Source organism: Sitophilus oryzae, unplaced genomic scaffold (genome assembly GCF_002938485.1).
Source record: "Sitophilus oryzae breed Bouriz unplaced genomic scaffold, Soryzae_2.0 scaffold_380_pilon_pilon, whole genome shotgun sequence".
Lineage (NCBI taxonomy): Eukaryota > Metazoa > Arthropoda > Insecta > Coleoptera > Curculionidae > Sitophilus > Sitophilus oryzae.
In genome coordinates this window covers 635,664-658,711 of record NW_022146952.1, presented here as the reverse complement: position 1 = coordinate 658,711, position 23,048 = coordinate 635,664, and the positions used below count along the sequence as shown (strand labels likewise).

The 23,048-nt window shown below is 30.5% G+C and overlaps 1 protein-coding gene across 1 annotated transcript in view; it reads left to right on the top strand.

Annotated features, from left to right (window-relative positions):
- Positions 1-23,048, top strand: part of LOC115885309 — a 258,464-nt gene that overhangs the window by 44,757 nt on the left and 190,659 nt on the right. The window contains exon 3 of the mRNA XM_030904181.1: positions 20,557-20,692. Coding sequence (XP_030760041.1) covers positions 20,557-20,692 — 136 coding nt within the window. The remainder of the gene's footprint in view (positions 1-20,556; positions 20,693-23,048) is intronic.

Here is a 23,048-nt window from a genome sequence, read left to right as displayed (position 1 = left end):
CGCATGTATGACATGACTAATTTAGCCAAAACAACAAAACAAGACTATTTTAACCTGCAAGAAATAAGTAAAAAAACAACAGCAGCCTTGCAACCAAAAGCAACAATATTTATCACTTCGCCTGAATAAATACCGATCAATATATTGTCAAGACTTAAATATAGGCCAACCTGGGTTTACATCAAATTGGGAAAAATCATGTAAAATATAATTCTAGTAAACCAATTTGATGTAGATTCAAGGGAATCGTTCGCGTATACGTTGACCTGAATATGTTCTTATAATAAACATTGTTAATTAAACAATTAAAATCAGGTCGATGTAAGCATGATGTTTCAGGGCTAGCTCGTACTAAATATCGGTGCTGGAAATATACAAGGGAGATTTTTGAGCACGTACCCGCCGATAATTGGGACGAGCGGAAAAATATAAGATAGTGTGCTAAAGACAGGGGAGTTAGTTAGTCCATCGATGTGAGTCGTATTATACAGTCAGTAATTCGCGTTATCAGTCCGTTAGTAGAAGACAGCGCAGACTGAAGATGTTCCTGTAAGTACTTAGTTAACTAAACCATTAAGTCTTGGCATTCCCCAAAATTGTATTATACTGTGAACTTTATGTTAAATAAATGTGTATTTTATTCAATGGTTGTTTTGATTGAGAGAGAGAACCTGGTATAGCGACCCTAGCAAACAACCCCCAGCTAGGTCACTGGATATGATGACCAAAGGCCAAACGCCAAGATGGCGAAGGATATCATTATCCACCTAGCCACCCTCCCTGGACTCGATGCTTATGAGTCATATTTAGAGTTGAAATTAGAATCAAGAAACGCATGATTGTATAAAGGACCTGATAAAGACTATTTAATTAACTTAGTATTTATTTTTTTAACTTTTAGTTGTAAGACTTATTTCTTAGACTTATCTTAGACTGGCAGAAACTAATTTATTTTTGAGTATTTTTAGGTGACATTTATTTCCTAACATTGAGCAAAAATAAGGATAAAAAAAAAGGAAGGAAAAAAATACTTTCAAGGTAAGCTGAGGTAAAGTATACTCAAACCTACTACATTTACAGCTCCTGGGGAAATATTGTGTAGCTATGTTGGTCTTAAAGAACTGCTCGGATGATATTTTGTTAGTTGATTTGTTGTTATTTTTATTCCTAGTATCAACGTCACGTGACTATTTTGGCCTAGGATGTCCATTATTTTTTTAAAAAGCCGTGATTGTTTTAGAGGTACTAGTTGAATTTGATTATTTTTTTTCCCGAGTCAGGAACAATATTATTTATAATTTATGTTAGTAATAAAAAAGAAAAATAAACTGGCGATAGTTTGGTCAATATGTATGTATGTTGTTCTGTTTGTGCTGTGTTGTTTTCTGCAGTCTGTTTATTGTATATGTTTCCATGTTGACAAAACATGTTATTAGAAGCCACGCGACTTTTCCCAAACAATCTTTCACCACTTAGGACATAAAGGACATGTAATGTAGTAGGCAGAATTAAAAAGATACGTAACGATTTTTGTTTCTCAAGAAAGAATGTGATGAATTTCGCCATATATATTTTTTTTTCCTTCGTCCTAAATCAAAAGAAAATGTAAACGTTATAATAAATACTTACGTTTCTATTTTTGCTGAAGTACAAATAGTTGGAGGCTATTTTTAAATATAAATAATAATACAAAGTGCTTAGCTCGACTAATTAAATAGTAATAAGTAAAGTCATATTTTAAATCTTTATTTTTTATATAAATATAAGGAACCTAAGCAAATAATTAAAACTATCAATTTTTAATTTTTTTTAAGCAAATGCATTTTCGAAAAATATTTAAGATAAAATAAACTGTAGATATTTCACAGGTAACTAAGAAGAATAGTTTTATTAACGTAATTGTTATTCTGTTTTAGATATTAGAGATATGAATAAAATATAGTACTTACTCTTTAATCCTTCATGAATCTTTGTATCACACCTGCCGATACCACAATCAACACTAAGAAGTCGGAGGAAGAAATGAGTTGCTGTCTGGAAACACGTACCAACCACACCAGTAAGATGAAACTTTCCAGCATCACAAGCTCTGTTCAGTTGAGTAAATGTTAAACACGCCGCTCGCCTTTTTGCCTCGAATTCTAATGGATTGGAGATGTATGGAAATTTTGGATACGGATATGGAAGCAATAACCAGCCTGGAGAAAAAACTAATTTGGTTGGTTGAAGTAACAAGCCACTGAACCCATAATACCGCAGAGAAGCCAGAAAACCAAGAAATATTAACAAGTAAATTTTGTTTGGCTCGAATGAAAACAGTACACTAACGAAGAAAAGAAAAAATAATTGTCCAGTATTCCGCCGATCCCAGCAATTTTAAAAGGCCGTCGCCCGTTTGACATTGAAACCAAGCGCACGGACGAACAGATGTATACAATGAATAAGAAGGCAACCAGTCAAACAAAGGCAAAGGCAGTGCTGGCGTGTGCATTACTTAACTGATATGAGCTAGGGTTAAGGCACGTTAAAGCTTGAAGCTTATGGTATTGTTGAAACGGACGCAATGCACCAGGATGCCAGGAGACATATTTTCAGTACGGGTGGTATCGCGTAGGACCTTTTGTTTGTACGGGATTAAAGAGTAAATGATAAAAATATATATATATATATTTTTTTTGATTTTGATGAGTCCCAAGAAAATCTTAATTAAGCTTAATAGCACATGATTTTTTTTTATCGCTGGGGACCAGCTCTCCAAGCCAGGGGGATATGTCAAGACTTAAATATAGGCCAACCTGGGTTTACATCAAATTGGGAAAAATCATGTAAAATATAATTCTAGTAAACCAATTTGATGTAGATTCAAGGGAATCGTTCGCGTATACGTTGACCTGAATATGTTCTTATAAACATTGTTAATTAAACAATTAAAATCAGGTCGATGTAAGCGTGATGTTTCAGGGCTAGCTCGTACTAAATATCGGTGCTGGAAATATACAAAGGAGATTTTTGAGCACGTACCCGCCGATAATTGGGACGAGCGGAAAAATATAAAATGGTGTGCTGAAGACAGGGGAAGTGAGTTAGTCCATCGATGTGAGTCGTATTATACAGTCAGTAATTCGCGTTATCAGTCCGTTAGTAGAAGACAGCGCAGACTGAAGATGTTCCTGTAAGTACTTAGTTAACTAAACCATTAAGTCTTGGCATTCCCCAAAATTGTATTATACTGTGAACTTTATGTTAAATAAATGTGTATTTTATTCAATGGTTGTTTTGATTGAGAGAGAGAACCTGGTATAGCGACCCTAGCAAACAACCCCCAGCTAGGTCGCGACAATATTTTTTGACAAAAACTTCCTGTATTGCTATTTGTTATGCAATTAAAAAAACTTATTCCGAAATAAAATTTAAAACGGTGTGGCTAATATTTTAAACCAACCATTCTGCACCAATGTATTTACCAGTAATAAACAGATCATTAAAACTTATTCAGACAATTTCAGACCATAAAAACTTAATTAAACTTAAATCGCTATGAAATAATGCAGAAAATACTTGTTTTAATAACAATCACTGTAATATTTCCCTCCCTAACTTTATACAGGCTATCTGTTTAGGCTCTAAAACTGTAAAATGTTCCAACTGCTTAATATAAACACTGCAATGCTCAATCTAAATGGGGCAATGCTTCTGAGTTTTGCGACATGACGCTGTGACTCATTTTTTTTAAAATTTACTTTATTATACTCAACTGATTAACTGAACTATTAACTTTTCGTACTTTTCCAGAGCGACAAACATCAACCAATACTTTCAATTTGTAAACCTAATTAGAAACTTGTACTTATCTTATTCCAATGCATACTCTACGTTTCACCATGCCACTCAAAAGCTTATTGTGGTGTAAGCTCTATCCCACTTCTGATTTTAGCAATTAAATAATAAAAACACAGAACATTTCCGATAAACTACAATTCAACACATTTAATCAACTATAAATCACAAATAATACGTCAGGAAACTTTAATAAACACAGACAGCATTGAAACGAGCGTGCTGAAGTGTCTCATCACACTGGCGCGACCGACAGCGGTCCGTGCTTATCTTCCCAAAAATAAATCAATTTTGTTTATATAATCATATTTCTAACAATAGATATTTTTTATTATTTTTTTTAAATCAATTTTTTCAGCATTAAATTAATCAAGGTTTTCAAGATTTATGTTCGAATGTTAGTGTGTCGTATGTAACATTGTAGTAATAACCCTATTCCGAGGAATCTTTACTAAGGGGCTTTTTTAGTTCTTTAATATGTATAACCTCAGTTTTTGAAGGTTTACTTGCGTTAGCAATTTTTACTTTATTATGTTCAAGTAATTCCTTAATTATGTAAGGACCACTAAATTTAGATTTTGATTTACTTCTTTCAGATAGTTTTTTATAAACTTTCTGATTAACTTTAAACTCTAAATTTTCGTTACCTTTAATATTAGTTTTTGAGATAACTTTTTCTTTTTGTTCGTCAGTTTTTTGTACAACTTGATTATACATATCATTGATTTTTGTTTTTTGTGTATTCATGTATTCAGAGTAAAATGTATTCGAGATTAAATCTAAAGGATCTCTCGAATTTGTGTGTCCAAAAACAAGTTCAAAGGGTGTAAACTTTGTAACTGTGTGTGTAGTACTGTTATATGCAATAATAGCAAAAGTCATTAGTTCATTTAAACTTTTATCTTTATCTTTTGATTTTAAAATTCTTAAATGTTCAATTAAAGTTGAATGAAATCTTTCAATTGGTGAATTAGATTAGTTAGATTCATGATGTCCACTAGTTCTAAAATGAACATTATTTTAGTGAGCTTTTAAAAATTCTTTTACTAAATCATTATTAAATTCAGAACCATTGTCAGTAACAATATTTTCTGGACAACCAAAAAATGAAAAATAGTTAATCAATTTATCACAAACTGATTTTGCATTTTTATCATAAATATAAGCTTGACCAAATTTAGAAAATTAGTCAAATATAGTTAAAAAGTTTTGTTTTTCAAATATAAAAGTGTCTAGGTGTATAACTTGAAATGGCTTACAGGGTGTGTCAGTCTTGACTAAAGGAATGTAAGATTTTAATCGACTATATTTTTTTGTTTGACAAGTGATACAATCATTTATATAATATATAATTTGAGAAGTTGTATCAGCTATTAAATATTCTTTAAGAAATTGTTTTATTATTTGTTCATTGTTAGGCACAGTGACGTAATTAACATTATTTTTAAAGAGCATTTCGAACTTTACTTTTATTGTTTGGTGAGGTGACTTTGACACAATGTATTGAATAGACTTATTGTTTATAATTTCATCAATAATAGTCATTGTTGTATTATCATTGTCATTTGCATTAGAGTGTGCAGTTGCATCAGAATCTGGAGGTTTAACTTGTACGTCAGAGATAACATTTATTTTTGAACTAGAACCTTGTTCATCTAGCGATAAATTGTCAGCTAAATTTTTCATGTAATCTACGACGTTGAAATCTGAGTCGCCTGGATTTTTTATCATTGATTCATTTTCATACATATTAAGTTGTATTCTAGACAGTGCGTCAGCATTTGAATTTTTAGTTCCTTTTTTATAAATTATCTGATAATCAAATTCTTCTAAACGTAATCGCCATCAAACTAATTTTGAATTAGGTTCTTTTAAATTGAAAAGCCAAGTTAATGGTCTATGATCTGTATAAATATAAAATTTTCTTCCAAAAATATAAGGACGAAAATATTTACATGCCCAAACAATAGCTAAAAGTTCTTTTTCTATTGTTGAATATTTAGTTTCAGATTCGTTTATAGTTCTCGAAGCAAAAGCTATCGGTTTATCATTAGAAACAGTTCCTTGAGAAAGAATTGCGCCTAAAGCATAATTGTTTGCGTCAGTAGTTAAAATAAAAGGTTTATTAAAATCAGGATATTGTAAAATTGGTGAATTTATTAATAAAGATTTACAGTGTTCAAAAGAATCAACAAATTCTTTAGAATGAATTATTTTAGCATTTTTCTTTAAACATTTAGTTAAGGGTTTTGTAATTTTTGCAAAATCTTTAATAAATCTACGATAATAGCCTACTAAACCAAGAAATGATTTAATTTCTTTTTGGCTTTTAGGTATTGGAAATTTTTTAACAGCATTTATTTTATTAGGGTTAGGTTTAATACCTTCTTGAGAAACTATATGTCCTAAATATTGAATTTCTTTTCTTAAGAATTCAGATTTATCTAATTGTATTTTAAAATGATAAGTTCTTAATCTTGAAAATATTTGTTTTAACTTTTCGATATGCTCTTGTAAACTAGTACTGAAAATAATTATATCATCTAAGTAAACAAAACAAATTTCATTTTGTAAACCTCTTAAAATGTTATTCATTACTCTTTGAAATGTTGCTGGAGCATTTTTTAAACCAAAGGGCATTCTTAAAAAATCAAAATGTCCTGTATCTGTGCTAAAGGCAGTTTTAGAAATATCATCAGAATTTATTTCAATTTGGTGAAAACCATTAGCAAGATCTAATGTTGTAAAATAATTAGCTTTGCCTAGTTTATCTAGAATTTCAGTTATATTTGGTAAAGGAAATTTATCATCAATAGTTTGTTCATTTAATTTACGATAATCAATGACCATACGCCATTTTTGTTTATTTGATGCGTCTAGTTTTTTAGGTACTATCCAAATTGGTGAAGACCAAGGTGAATTTGAAGGTCTTATAATATTTTGAGAAAGTAATTTATTAATTTGACTTTTTACTTCATTTTTATGTACTTCTGGATATCTATAACTTTTAGTATAAAGAGGTGTTTCATTTTTTAATTTTATGTCATGTTTAATGGCATTAGTAAAAGATAAAGGTATATCTTCATGATGAAAAATATCTCGAAATTCTAAACATAATTTTCTGATAGCTTGTTTTTCTTCAGAATTACAATGATCAAGTCTTAAATTTTTTAAATTAGATTTTAATAAATTATCTTGATTTTTATTTACTTGTTCAATATTATTGTCAGAATTAATAAAATTTAATTCATTTATGTTTACTGGTTCAATGTCAAAAGGTTCAATAAAAGATACGTTTACAAAATTTGAAGAATTATTTAAAATAGTAGTAAACGCAAAGTTATTTTCTATTTTTACAAGACATTCAGGTATTTCAAATTCATTTGCTTTTTGATATTTTAAAATTCCATATCCATTATTTAATTTTACAGGTATTTTAATTTTTTGTGTACTTCTAGGAGAAATTACATGAGTACAACTCTGTATATTATTATTTGTAATAGGTTTATTCATTTTAGTCTGATATTCAATTGGAATTTGCGTATTAGGCGTTTTTAAAGAGAGAGAATTAAAATCTAAGTTAGCATTTAATTGCATTAAGAGGTCTAGTCCTATGAGACCGTCAAATTTATTTGAAAAATTAAATAAATAAAATTTATTTATACCAGGTGAATTAAAACTTGGAAATATAGGTAAAATAGCAACTTCATTATGAAAAGAAACAGCATGTGCAGTTTGAACTTGAAAAATTTCTTCTTTAATAAAATCTTGAAAATAATTATAAGCAATTTCTGGATTTAAGAAAACTTTTTGTACTACCTGTGTCAATTAAAAATTTTGCATTTAACTCAGGTAAAATAATAAAAGGTAATTCAATAGAATAATTATTTAGATATGCTATATCAATGGTTGTGTAGTCGAAATCATCTGAAAATTTTGATCTTCAGGAGATTCTAAAACTTCTTGATTAAAATTTTCTAAGTCATATTGATTATATTGTTCATCATAAAATTGATCATTAAAATTAGTCATATTTGGATAATTATAAGAACATTCATTACTGTTATTATATTCAAAGTCATTATTAGTGTTTTCAAAATCATTATTTGTATTTTGAGTGTTATTTTGTGTGTTAGCTTGTTCTGTATCTGAACGTGTTATAATATTTTGGTGTAAAACAGTGTTTCCTGAACTCGTGTCCATTGGTTCAACTCTGTTTAGTCTACTATTAGACGAACTTGGTTTATTTTGTCTAAAAGTGTTTGAATTTTATCTTTGTCCAAAATTAGGTCTTCCAAATTGTTGATTATTATTTGGCAAATTTCTTTGAAATTGATTAGATGTACTTGGTTGATTATTAAATTGATTTTGCCTTGGCATAAAAGTTTGTGTACCCGGTAATCTATCCCTTATACCATAATTAGAATAATTTTGGTGATCATTATTATTAAATTGACTATACATTGGTTGATAATTAGGTTTAAAAATAGGAATATTCGATTTAAAATTATGTTGTGGTATCGTTTGAGGTAATGATTGTTGTGTATGTGTATTATTATACGAGCGATTTTTAAAATATAGGAAATTTTCTTCTTCTTGAACGAAAGACATGGCTTTTTCTAGACAATCTGGATTTTTTAATCTTACGATTAATTGAAGATTATAAGGCAATCCATTTATAAAAGTTTTGAAAGCAAATTCTTCATAATGTCGAATTCTCATTAATTTTTCAGTTGCAAGTTCATTTCTTACATTTAATTTTGAAAATAACAAACTGCGTGAATCTTGGATACGCATTCCAAAATTTATAGGAGATTCATTTTTGAATGGTTTTAAATTAATTAAATCTTGTATTAAGCAATCAATTGATCTTTGATCAGCACAACAATTTATTAATGTATTTTTAATATCAGTCCATGTTTTTAGTTCTGAGCGAGAGACAATAAGATCAGCTGCTCTACCAGTTAATTAGTTAATTTTCCTAAGACAGTGTCTGTGAGACATATGTTAATTTGTGCGTTGGGATTTGCTACATCTTGAAAAGCTTTTATTAAATTTTCACATAATTTAAATATCTTTGTAATAATTTTGGATTCCCGTCAAATTTAGGAATATTATCTGACTGAAAACGTAATAAATTGTAATTTATTTCTGGCATTATTATCTGATTTGCAATATTATTATCAATAGAAAGATCGGTTAAATTATTGATAATATCGTTTATTATTTCGTCAATCTTGCTTTCTTTCGAAATACACTTAGAAGAGAGAAAAAACGATATGTATCCTTAAAAATTAAATTAAAGTGACAAAATTTAAAGAGAGATTATCTTAAAGCTAAATTTACTGTCACAAACTCTCTAACTTGATTAGTTCCGAAAGGCGTATTTTTTAATTTTTTATCAAGCAGCTTCGCGAAAATCACGAAAAGTCACGAAATTTCGTTTAGCACAAAACTTCACAAAATCTTCAAAAATTCAAAAAACTCCTAAAACTTCTAAACTAAATCTTCTACTTACAGGGTGATGCTTGTAGACATTCCTGCTGTGGGTTTCTTTTTTCTTTGTTTGTTGTTTCTTTTTAACCTACGGTTTCTTCTTAACTATGTCTGGGTTGGCGATGTTTGTCCTCACCAGACGTACTGTTGGACGGCGATGTTTGTCCTTCCAGACAGCCAGACAGAAGATCCCCAATATTCCCTTGAAGACCTACTGTTTTGTGGAGCCAACGAAGTCTTCAGTGTCTTCTTCTTTCTTGCCTCTCGTGACCAAGTAACGTTGGAACCCTGAAGATACCTAAGATCGGTACTATTTTCTTCAGGTCCCAGGAAGTATTCCGGATTAACACTTGGAAGCGAACGCGCGAATATTCACCTTAAATCGGTACTATTTAACACTCCGCGTTCCGGAATATCCTACCGACTGCGCCAGTTAAATGAGAAACTCGAGACAAGTTGTTTTTAAAAAATGTTTTATTTAATAAAAACCGAAGTTAACAGCTCTAAGATCTACATTGGACTCAAACTAATGTACAGTTTGAGTCATATTTATAAGGTTACAATAATTACAGTACAAGTACATTTTTATGTGTACTAAACCTAATGTACAGGATGTAACTATTCTGCTAAATGTTATAATATGTGATGTCCAGTTTAATAGATATATGGATGTGCACATGTTTGCGTAAGATATGTCGGATATAAAATACTGTTAAGAGTAAGCACTATCAAAATATTTATACTTTATAACTGTTGAGAGAAACGATAATCAGCAGCAAATACCAAGCAATTCGGCTGTTCAAGCAAGGATCTCGGCTTGTTCGACGCACAGTGTTGACAACTCGACTTGACACATTGAAAGATTTAAAAACAACTTGGAAAATTCAGATTAAAAGTAAAACACTAACCTAATATTAGAAAACGGAACTCCGATAGATAGCAGATCATTTAACAAACTCATTTTACTTCGATTCTTGACAGCTCTACAAAGTACCCACGTGTATTTGGCACAAAATACTTTCGTATGCCATCTGAGTTATTTAGAATTATTTTTCGACACCCTCTCACTCTCTTATTTTTCTGAATAAACACCAAAATAATTGGTATTTCTTCTTGAATAATAAAGGGATTTACAGGTTTATCATACATTTGCCTATTTATTAGTTTTGTCAAAGGTTTACTGTTTTCAGTAAAATCTCAAATGAGTTGTATAACTTCATCAGCTCAACAGATCAGGTGATTTACATTAGCCGGTATGTTCAAAGGTCAAACGTTAACTATTAAGTGTGACAAATCTAATATTTTTTTAATTTATTCAGTGTCTTCGGACTCTTCTCGTTGGAATATCGAAAGTCGTTCTCAGAATATTTTTAATGTATTTATATATATTTTTTTATGAGTTCGTCGGGTCAAAGTTGTTTAAAGAAAGTTTATAATATCATTATTAAAAACTTTTCCACATTTTAAACAGGAAAACCATTACTATTACATATACAGGGTGTAAGAAATAGACGACCGCAGAAACACGCCTATGAGATTTTTTTGCAAAAAAAATGTTTAATTTTATAGTTTTCTTGGCATTTTCCGGAAAATATTCTAAATATAATTATTTTATAGTTCTTCGGGACAATGTTGCCACCTGCTACGTTATCCACATTCTGTAAGTTATAAGTTGACATTCTTAAATTTCTCTAAAATAAAAATTAAACTCTAAATAATATTTTCAATCGTTTTCCTCAACAGTTATAGCGCATAAATATTTTGATAGTGATCCAACATATCTTACGGAAACACCGCGCACATCCACATATATATTAAATTAAACCTCACACTTTCAGCAGAATATAATTTTAACGTTTACTTATCAAACAATTCTACATAAATGCATTAAAAACTTTCTTTGTACAACTTTAAATCGTATTAACTTATGATATAAATATTCCGAGACCGAGATAACACCAAGATCGATGGGCCCAATAATGCTGAATAAATCGAATATGTTTTCACCTTTTTTGGCTCTATGAAAAAGTTTTTTAAGCTTTATGAAAAAGAAAAGGGTTTCTATAAAGGCTTTTGGAAATTCCGGATAAGTGAACTCATAAATCTGGACAAACTCCGGAGAAATATAATGTAAAAGCCGCAACGGTTTTTGAGGTTAGGCTTCCCGGATGCTTTTTCAAATACGGGCCGGACCGCCCGGACACTTTAAAAATTCGGACATGTTCGGGTAAATCCGGACGTATTGAAACCCTATTTTGTCGAATTATTCGACTCAGCGCCCTCTATTAGATAACGTTCCAGGTCAACGTTTGACTTACATTTAAATACAGGGTCCGGCAATAGTGCATCGGGCATCTGTAGCTCCTAGAATAAAAAACTTGGAAATTTTGTTTAAGTGTAAACCTAAAGTACGTACGATGATGTATTCAAGGAAAAATATTTTACACTTTATTTAGCCACCCTATAGAAGTTAAAATATTTTCCTGAAATACATCCTAGTATATACTTTAGGTTTGCACTTAATCAAAATTCCCAAGTTTTTAATTCTAGAAGTTACAGATGCCCGACGCACTATTGCCAGACTCTGTAGATCAGCTTATGAATTATAGGTCTACAGTTCATTAGATATATTACTCATAATAGCAAACCTCTGAAAATGCTAAAAAAAATAGGGAAATTTACGTTAAGCCTGTAAAAATTCTTTTATTATTGAAAAAGAAATTTATTTTACTAATAATTAAGTAATTATTACTTTTACTAATAAAATTACTAATAATAGTAATTCGTTTTTAATTTTATATTATTAAACTATTGAATTAAATTTTCTTACAAAGGTTTATTTTTGCAAGTTTAGTTAAGCAAAAAGAATTAGACCAGAAACAGAAGAAGAAAAATTGCAAGTTGGAGTGTAGTGGCGCTTTGACGTAACATAGGGAAAAATCAATTATTCAAGAGTCGATTCACTCGAGGCAAAACAGAAAAAAACGTCAGCATAATTTTATCTACTGCAGTAACTGTCGAGGCTGGTAAAACATTTCTTTGGAAGTCACAATTTGATAACGCTGCGAGCAAAATCGATTTCGCTCGTCTTTCGAGTCACATTTAGTCGATCAGAGTAAATTATTATGAGCCGAACAGCAAAATACAGACAGCAATTCTGAGATCGTGTCTCGCATTTTAATAATTCTTCTAAGATATGCTGCTTTGTTCTATGTCGGGAACTTATAGTTATAACAACGCCACGAAAATTTTTATTTCTGCTAGCTTTGATATAATTTCGTTAGATAATGGTCGTTACGTTCGTGGAATCTTGGAAATTCGTTTTCCCAGTCGGAGAGTTAATTTTGAGTTATTTTCACCCTATTATTTTCACCGGGAATAATAATAGGGGATTCTAAGCTATCTTGTGATAACTGAAAAATTAGTTCTTTATAGTAAAATTAGATTATTAATTGAGTTGAAATAACAGTAAGCCGTTTATGCATCAATTATTGTTTAATAGGGAGACAGTATTAAAAACCTTTTTCTGAGGATGCTAACGTAGTTATAAAAGAAGTTATAAAATGTACTTCGAGAATTGTAGAAAAGTGATTTATGCTCTTTTTTATAATGGAATTGAGACATCCTGTATAACTAGTCAATATTTAAATATTAAAATCGCAATCGCACGTTACAGTCACAACCATTTAAAAATAGCAATCGCAGTTTCTATTGCGACTGGAGACTCGCAGTTTTGCTTATCTCTAGTAAAATTGCTTTGTGCGTTTTATAAAATCAACCTTGCTTGGTTAACAATTATTTATTGTTATTTTTGATATAAAATTTATATGTTCCTCTGTCGTGTTGTGTTTATTTATTTTTAATAATTAAAATACGCAGATGCGAAACTTTCTCTAGAAAATCTGGGATTTCAAACAATGTTTATTCAAATGAATACAATATTCAATGCTCACAGGCTAAAGTTTTCTATAGAAACTATCTTTATTCACAATAATAGTAATATTTTTAAACAACCAATTATTGAATTCCCCTACTAGGAAATTGACCTAAAGAAATTCAGTTCATTCTAAGAAAATTGCATGAATCCTTGTGCCACAATCTCAGTGGTAACTGAGATTATAATAATATTTACTAAATATTTCACGTCTCAATCGCTAAACTTCGTAAAAAAAAGTAAAAGTAAAAGTCTTTATTTCTAGAGTGGTACATAGTTTTACAAATTATAATAAAATATAAATAGTAGTAACCTAGTTACCTAATCAGTAATATAATTCATACAAGTACGTGAATTCATAATAGATATCAATATAAATATTTACAAAAATAGCCTTACGTAATTTGCTTAGAAAATTTACACCATCGGAATTTGACGATCACTGCAATATTTTTTTTTAATTGTAGGTCAGTGTAAATAATGTGTTTATATAATGTAATATTTATTTAAAAAAGATGTGGTGTATTGATTTTACCTGTTTTTTTTTAATTTTTGTTTTAAATAACTTATTACTATTTAATATTTTTGATATTTTAACTCACTATTACTACCATTATACAGATATTGAATTTTAAATAAATATTGAGACACCTAGGTTTCTATGTGAAACCTGTGTGCGTCTCATTGTTTAGCTTTTTCCTAGAATATAAAATTAATATATTTAATTGTCTTACATCTAAGTAAAGATTTGGTTAATTAAACTTAATAACCAATAAAAATGAATCTAGCTATAATTTACTTAATAACTAGAATAAAAAATAGCGTAAATAAAGGAAAGGTAAATAACATAAGGTTTATAAATCGAAAAATATAACTAAAAATATGACAGGCATACATTGTGTTTCTACTCAAAAATGTGTTGAAAGACTGTTTTGTAATTTTTATAAACATATTCTCTACATTGTAGATTAATTTATGTATGTTACTTATTCTGCGTATCTCCAGAGGAATACAATTATACAATTTTGGACCCATATTATTTACTGAGTTTAGACTCATCGCAGTTCTGTTTTCCGGGAGCATAAGGTGTTTTTTTGTATTAGCTCTAGTGCTATAATTATGATGTATTGTTTTCTTTTTGGTGCCTAATTGCATGAATCTAACGACATTTAAGATGTATATATGTCGAAGATTGGGGACAGTCTCCGAATATAGCCACTCAGTGTGAAATAACTTCGGTTTTCTAAATATTACCTTTAATATATAATTTTGTAGGATGTTCAAAGGCCTTAAAACTCTTTTGGATGCATTTCCCCACACGAGAATGCCATATCTCAGAATAGACTCAACAAATGATCTATATATTAGGATCATCAGAGATTTGTTCATAAATTCTCTCAATAGATAAAACTTATAAATCAAAATTCTAACTGATTTTGCAACTTTATACACGTGTCTATCCCATCTCAGATGCTTGTCAATAATAACTCCTAGGTATTTTACTTCGCTGACTCCTTGTATTCGTTTTGAGTTTTGATTTGTATTAATAGTGTCAAATTCGGGTCTGTTTTTTTCGGTCAATGAAAATGCTACAAACTTTGTTTTTTCGACATTAATAGAAAGTTGAAGATTGTTCAGCCAATTGCAAACCTTACTGAAGTTATTTTCTGCTATTTCTTTAGCCTCTTCCCAGGAATTACCATTGACAATCAAAACCGTGTCATCGGCATAAGACAAGAGAGTCCCATCGACACTTACCTCCTTAAGAAGGGAATTCATATATATTATAAATAAGATAGGACCCAACACTGTTCCCTGAGGAATACCTATTCTTACTGTATTGGGGTCACTGAACTGATTATTTATTTTGACCATTTGTTTTCTGTCTTGTAGGTATGATTTAAATAGTTGCAAAGTTAGGCCCCTTATACCATACTTAAATAGGATTCCCAGGAGAATGTGGTGGGAGACCGTATCAAATGCTTTTGCCAAATCCAGAAAAATTGCGATAGCCTTCTCATTATTGTTAAGACTATGTGACACTTCGGAGATCAGTTTCCATATTGCATCTGCAGTACTAGCTCCTTTTATAAAACCGTATTGATTATTTGATATAATGTCATTTTTTTCAAGAAAAGCCAACAATCGGGTTTTTAGTGCCTTTTCTAAAATTTTGCTAAAATTATTTATTAAACTGATGGGTCGATAGTTAGTAACATTACATTTATCTCCCGACTTGTATATAGGAATTACTATGGAAACTTTAAAATATATTGGAACATTGCCGCTTTGGAAAATAGTATTAATAATATGTGTTAATGGCTTTAAAATATAGTGGTTTATTCTCTTTACTAGTTTAACTGAAATACCGTCGGATCCAGAAGAACTATTATTTTTTAATTGGGCAATATACTGAATAATTTCATTTTCAGTTACAGGTGTCAGATATATTGAATTTGTATTATGAAACTTTAGAACAGGAAAAGTTGTGGTTTTCCCAAACTTATCAGCCATTTTTTGACCAACATTTATAAAATAATTATTGATATAGTTTGCCAAGTCTTTGTTATCATTAATTACATTGCCATTTTCTGAAACAATGTGGTTACTACAATTTTCATCATGAACTGAGTCATTAGTTGCCTCTTTAATTATTTGATAAATTTTCTTGAAGTCTTGTTTATTATCATTAATTTTATTTCTGTAAAAATCGTTTTTTGTTTTACTAATGATTTTTTTTAACAAATTTCTATGAGTTTTATATCTTTGTTCTGTATCAGGATTTTTATCTTTCATAAATTGTTTTTTTAAAAGATCCCTTGTCTTAATTGATGATATAATACCCTGAGTTATCCACGGTTTTATTTTCTTACTACCATATTTATAATATTCCAAAATTTTTGAACGTTCAATATATTGCTGCAAAGTGTTTACAAAAGTCGCAACTGCCGACTCAGGATTATTGTCTTGCAGCACCAAATTCCAATTTTCGCTGTTAAGTAGGTTATCTAGTTTATTGTAATTAATTATGAAATTATTACTTGTGCTACTTACATTATTGTTACATTGAACTTTGTTCGGAAAATCTTGAAATAAACTCAACATTATCGGAAAATGATCCGTTATTGGCGATTGAAAAATGTATGACTTAAAACTTGTATTCTGATGTTTTATTTTATTTTTAAGAAATATGTGATCTAGGCAGCTCTGTGTATATGAGTCATCTCTGGTTGTGCCGTTTATATACGACTGAAAACCGTAATGACCCAGTATAGCGTTGTACTCCGTTGCTATGTCAGAAATACTATCTATATTTATATTTATATCTCCTACAAAAATTACTATTTGATCTTCTAGATTAGAACTAAAGTAATCATTTAAATCGGTTAAGAAAAGGTTAACATCAGATGAAGGCGGACGATACAATGAGATAACTGAAAAAAGCGTATTATTCAATGTAAATTTAATTTTTGTTATAGTAACTTGAGATTTGGGAAGTTTTGTACTATTAATAGTTTCATTAATCTTTGATCTAATAAATATGAACACTCCATCGTTTTTATTAAAATTTCCAGAATCATAGTAGCTAGTATATCCCGGCAAACAGAACTGATTAGAGTTATCAATCATCCAACATTCGCTTAGTACAATTATATCGCAGTAATTGATTTTATAGGCTTCCAGAAATGTTAAAAGATTGTCAAAATTTTGCCTTATACTACGTATGTTTAAATGTATTAAACTAAGAAGTTTATTACTTGTGCTATTGTTTTGATCAAGATTGTTAGGATTAATTATTACGGGGATAATTGCACTGCCTGATATTTTCTCTAGTATGTCGGATTCAGTTGAATTCATAATTCAAAATTAAAAATAACAATTTATACCTTATATTTCTAAAATTACTATTCTAGTTTAGCATTAAAATTAATCTTCTCCCTAGCAAGCCGACACTTCTTGGCTAGAATAGGGCAGTGTCTTTCATCTTCGCTGTCATGATCAAACGGTTGATCAGCATTGAATTTACCGTGCACATAAAAACAATTTACACATTTCTTAACCTTCTTATCACACTTTAATCGGTCATGTGGACCCGCACAATATGTACACTTTTGATCTTCACGACAATTAGCGGATTTATGCCCGAACACTCCACATCTGAAGCAGCGAATTATTTTTAGGTTTTCATGGACTTGGCAGCTACTCCACCCCAGATCCAATCTTGTGTTGACTAATTTGTTGTATGTGTGTCCAGCTGTTTCAGCAAAAACTGTCCACTTTTTGGATTTTTTCGATTGTCTTGTAAAAGTTATTTTTATTTTATCGTTTTCGTTTAAAATTTTACTGTTCAATAATTTTAGGTCTTGTTGTAATTCTTCACTCTCTTTATATTCTTTAAGTAGCCCAGTTATTTTTATTTGTGGTTTGAATTGGTCTTTCATCTCAATGTTATACTTTGTATCTAGCTTACTTTGAACATGTGTTTTTAATTTTTCAAGGTTTTCTGCACTGTCGCTTTTTATTATGACACAACCACTTTTTGTGTAGTTATTAGTTATAATATTTGATAGGCGCGCTGGCAGCTGGCGGGATTTATTTTTTGTTTTAATTCTTGAATTTAGCTTCTTTTGTTTGTGATTTTTTGGTTTAATTACCAATGTTCTTTCATGACAAATATTCTTATTTTCTTCAGTTTTAATAGCGCTATTGGTCAGGGCATCAGCGTATGACAAAATTTTTTGTGGTTTAGTTTCTAGTTTCCCTTCTATTTCATTTAGTTTTTTTAAAATTTTCTTACTTGTTGTATAGTCATCCCACATCCTTTCCAAATTATTTTTACAGGTTGGACCATGTAATTAAATTTTTTATAGCTTCCATTTGATTTAGTTGCTTTTTAGTTATGTTCAGACACGTTGTATGATACCATGATCTACATTGGCCTTCGCAGAATATTGATAATTCATTATCACTTATTGATTTATTGCATGTTTTACACATCTCACTGTCCTCACTTGAATCATCCTCGCCCGTATTGCCGGCGGGCGGCATTGTTTTAGTTTTTGTTTATCGATGCTGTATCAATAATACGCATATTACTTTACTTAGAATAACTCGCGCACGACGTTGTTAACCGGTCAACGGCTAGAACTGAAGTGTATAAACGTTTTTAATTTGGGATAATTAGGTTCAGTGTGTACTATACAGCGTGGTCCGAATTGTATTCCGGAAACTTCGGCAGCATATTCTGCAGATAAAAATAAGTAAAAAAGTTCGTATAAATGTATGTCCTAAAATGCTTAGTTTCAGAGATACAGGCTGTAAAATTTCATTTTTATTTCGATTTTTTCCAAATAATTTCTGCAGTAACGTCAATATTTGGATGAAAATTGGTACCTGGGAGTTTTTTGACATGATAAATTTGATTTTGATGTCAATCTGACTCTTACTAGTAGAGGGCGCCACGTACATATTTTTTAACTGGTTTGAAGAGTAATAACTTTTCGTCCGTACCTGTATAAAACTATTGAGTAAAAAAATATACATTTACGACGTTTTCTACGTAAAAAATGTCTCTTGGTAAAAATCGCTACGAGTGTTGGTTTTTGAAATATTTGGAATCGAAATTATCAATACCTGTCATCATTGACATAAATTAAACATGACTAAATAGTTATTCGACTGTGATCATAAATTTGAAGTTTTTGTGTCAAAAGTTCAACAGAAACTGTTTTATCATCATTTTTTTGCAGAAAAATTTATGATTAAGTTGAAAAAATAAAAATTTACCAAATTTATTATTTCAGTGAAATAACTATTTACTCAACGTGTTTATTGTTCGTCAATAATGACATGTATTGACTATTTCCATTCTAAATATCTTGAGAACGGTTGCTCATGGCGATTTTTACAAAGAGATATTTTTTACGTAAAAAGTTATAGAGATGTATATTTTTTTCCTCGGTAGTTTTATACAGACACGGACAAAAGTTCTTACGCTTCAAAACAGTTAAAACACATGTAGGTGGCGCCCTCTATCAGTAGGAGTCATATTGACATCAAAATAAAATTTTTCATGTCAAAAAACTCCTAGACGCCAATTTTCATACAAATGTTGACGTTACTTTAGAAATTATTTGGAAAAAATCGAAATAAAAATGAAGTTTCTACACCCTGTATCTCTGAAACTAAGCATTTTAAGACATACATTTATACGAACTTTTTTACTTATTTTTATCTGCAGAATATGCTGCCGAAGTTTCCAGAATACAGTTCGGACCACCCTGTATCTCGCTATTGATTACAATGAGACCGCTCACTGGGAAAAATGTTCGGCATCATGTTGCGAATGAAGTTATGGTCATCAAGTTTCCTGTTGCGTGTGTTTGTTAATCAACATGTTGCTAAGCATATTGACCAGTATTTTGTTCAATACTGACATATATAAACGGCGGACAAACCATACATATTGATTTATATTGATGCATATACAACCTATATTAGCAGAATGTCAACAAACCGTATTCGTTTACAGTTTGATTTGGCCACAGACTTAAAGTTTCGCCATTGGAGTAGTTTCAGGACCTTCATACAAACAAGCAAAGAGTTTTAAATAAACAAAAATCTCTATTTATGCTAAAAAGTATTTAGGAATATCATAAATGGTACTTAAATGATATGATATTGTCAAGGTGTACATGGCGACATCTGTCGGGGAACGAGTCATGTAGAAGAAAAGCGATTTGTGTAATTCCCAATCAGATAATTTTCGAACGTTTGAGAAGCAGCTGTTAGGATGTATATAACCGCAACCGCGCTCAGCAGTTTAGTTTTTGTTTTGAAATACGGTTAGTTCTTGTATAGCGAATGTTGACAAATTGGTGAAGGGTTTTTAAATAGGTAAATTTGTGTTGTAATCAGTATAAATTGTGTGTAAATAATAAGAAAATACATTTGTTAAGTATTCCTTCGTGAGTTTAAATTAGTGAACCCACGGAATACGTAACAATACCATTAAATATAATATCAGAAAAAGGAATAAACAGAATGCTATATAATATCAAATGTATTTTCGACAATATATTTTATATATTATCAAGACAAAATATAACAACAAATAAGAGCTATTACATTCTACAGTCTGAAATAGTAACTTACTTGCGAAGGCTATGTTTTCATATTATGTTGTGTAAAAATCGCGCATAATTAGCTTAAATTGCGCAATTCACAAGTCTCCTACCCTCGATTCGAGTAAAGTCCTCCACTTAGACACTACTTTTTTTTAATTGCAGATGAGCAAGTCAGACAACAGGAAAGTGGTGCTCCATCCCGTCAACTGGAAGAGTAGCGGACTTTTTCGATGTGAAGTGTCAGCGGAGGCGCCATCTTTTGCTTCGGCACAGAGCGAGGCTCGAATGGAAGTCGTATGTAAGTAGAAGGAGTGTGTTTGATCTGCTTTAACTTATACAAGAGACCACTTTAATTTTACTGAGTCTTGGTTTTTAAATTAGGTGAGAATTAAAAAGATAGAAGAGTGCAACTCTTAATTAATACAACATCTAATACTCGTGCTATTAAACAGGAAGTTATTATGATTAATTCATGAATATTTAATCATTTTTAATTTTATGCAAATGTTCCTTAATGACATGCTAATATTTTGAGGGGGTGATTCTTGGGCCTGTTATAAGAAAAAAAACTTCATATAAATGTATGTCCTAATCATCTTAACTTTTCAGATACGTATAGGGTGGTAAAATTTTCTATTTTTTTTTTCAAAATATCTCTGATGTTTTTTTTGATACACGTCTTCCATGCATCAAAATGCATATTTTGATAAACAAAAAAAAGTTTTATTTCTTAATTTCCTTTCAGCCGACGCAGATATTACTACCACGCAACAGTCACCGTATCAGATTTTCAGCAATTTGACACTGAAGTAAACTGACATAATTTTTTTAAGCAAAAACTATGCAGCGGATGAAAAAAATTAAGAGATAAAAATTTTTTAGAAATGAATGGAGATTTTATAAATAATTTTTAATGTAAGAGAAATTAGTGGTGTACCAATTTTTTCTTCAAAAGTATTCAATGTAAAACCCGCATGGACGGCACTGGTTGAAATAAATACAATAATTTTTTGCGCATCAAAAAAGGTATATGGTGCATAGAAGATGTGTATCAAGTTTCATAAAGATAGCTATAAAATCAGAGTTATTACGAAAAAAAGGTTTTTTTAGATTGACCACTCTGTATCTCATAAATTAAGATGTTTAGGACATACATTCATATGAAGTTTTTTTCTTAGAATAGGTCCAAGAATCGCTCCTTTAAATATTAGCATATCATTAAAAACCGTTCAATGTTCTGTCATAATACTATTAGAAAATATGAGGATAATTTATTTACTTTTGAATTTCTTTCATTATTCGATAACCAAATGCATTACATTAAAATTTACCGTGATTTTTGAACTACAACTTCTTTACGCGCGCTTGGAGTAAAAATTCAAGGCCGTGACACACGATCTAGTGGTAACGAAAAGTGATAACGATCGAAAAAGCGGTAAGCCAATGGATAAGTTGAGATGGGTTTTTGGAGCGTCGTAACTTGGGCCCTATGCCCTATGTGAGCTAGAGCATTGAAACATGGACTGTAAAAGAAATGATTGTCATAATATTTTGACGACGTTTCGTACACTATAAAACCCCATCATCAATGATGAAAAAATCGTACGATTTAAATGAAATTTGGTATGTCGATAGATTGGACCAAGGCCAAGTTGACCGTGTTCGACATATGTCACTGTGACAGTTAGTTTTGACGTAGGAAACGTCAAAAGTTAATGTAGTCCGATCGTGACCAAACTTGGTGGTTAGGCTATGTGATATGTAGGTATCGACGTATGTGAGCGACGGTGGACACGGTTCCACCCTGCAAAGTTGGATACAACGTTTCGGTTATATCTTCATCAGGGTGGGACCAAGGATTTGATATTGAAGAAAAATGTGGGTCGATTTCGGCATAATTGTGGACGGGCTACAGGATTACGCCTTCGACGTTTCGAGCCGATGCATCTAAATGGATGCATCATCAGGATGTAATCATCAGGATTTTTCTTAATTATAGGTCGATTGGAACTAAACTTGGCACGTGGATAGAGGTACCCCAATGGAGTCCTCAGACGGACAGACAGTCATTTTAATACAAATTTTGTGAAAGTGAATCAAGTTATTTATAAACTTTTAATTTATTACTTTTTTAACATTTCAAATCACACTTTTCTAACAACGTCTTTCAACACAACTTTCTTTGTTTCAGCTGTTAGTAAAAAGTTTCACTTCAAAATATGCGCACATAGTGCACACACAATTTTTTTATACATATATTTATTAACATCCTATAAAATGTCTTTATTTTTCTCTACTATAATACAAACATATCTCAAAATTATGAACCTATTAATCTTGACGTTTAAAAATAACCTTTTATAAAGAAATATTTCCTTGAGATTTCAGAATCATAAGAATTTTTCCGCCGTTGGTAATATAAAAACCTTTTTTACATTGATTCAATTTATTTTCGGTCTTTTTGGCTGTATAAGGTAATACTTTTTTTTCTGGAAATTAGGAAGAAAACGATGTTTTTTATTGACGAATAGCCATTTTATGCCAACCATAAATCTTTTTGACACAAGAGACAAAATGTGTCGAAAACAAGGCGTGATTTATTTATATAATAATATAATATCGATATAATAGATAAATAAAATAACAAATACCCT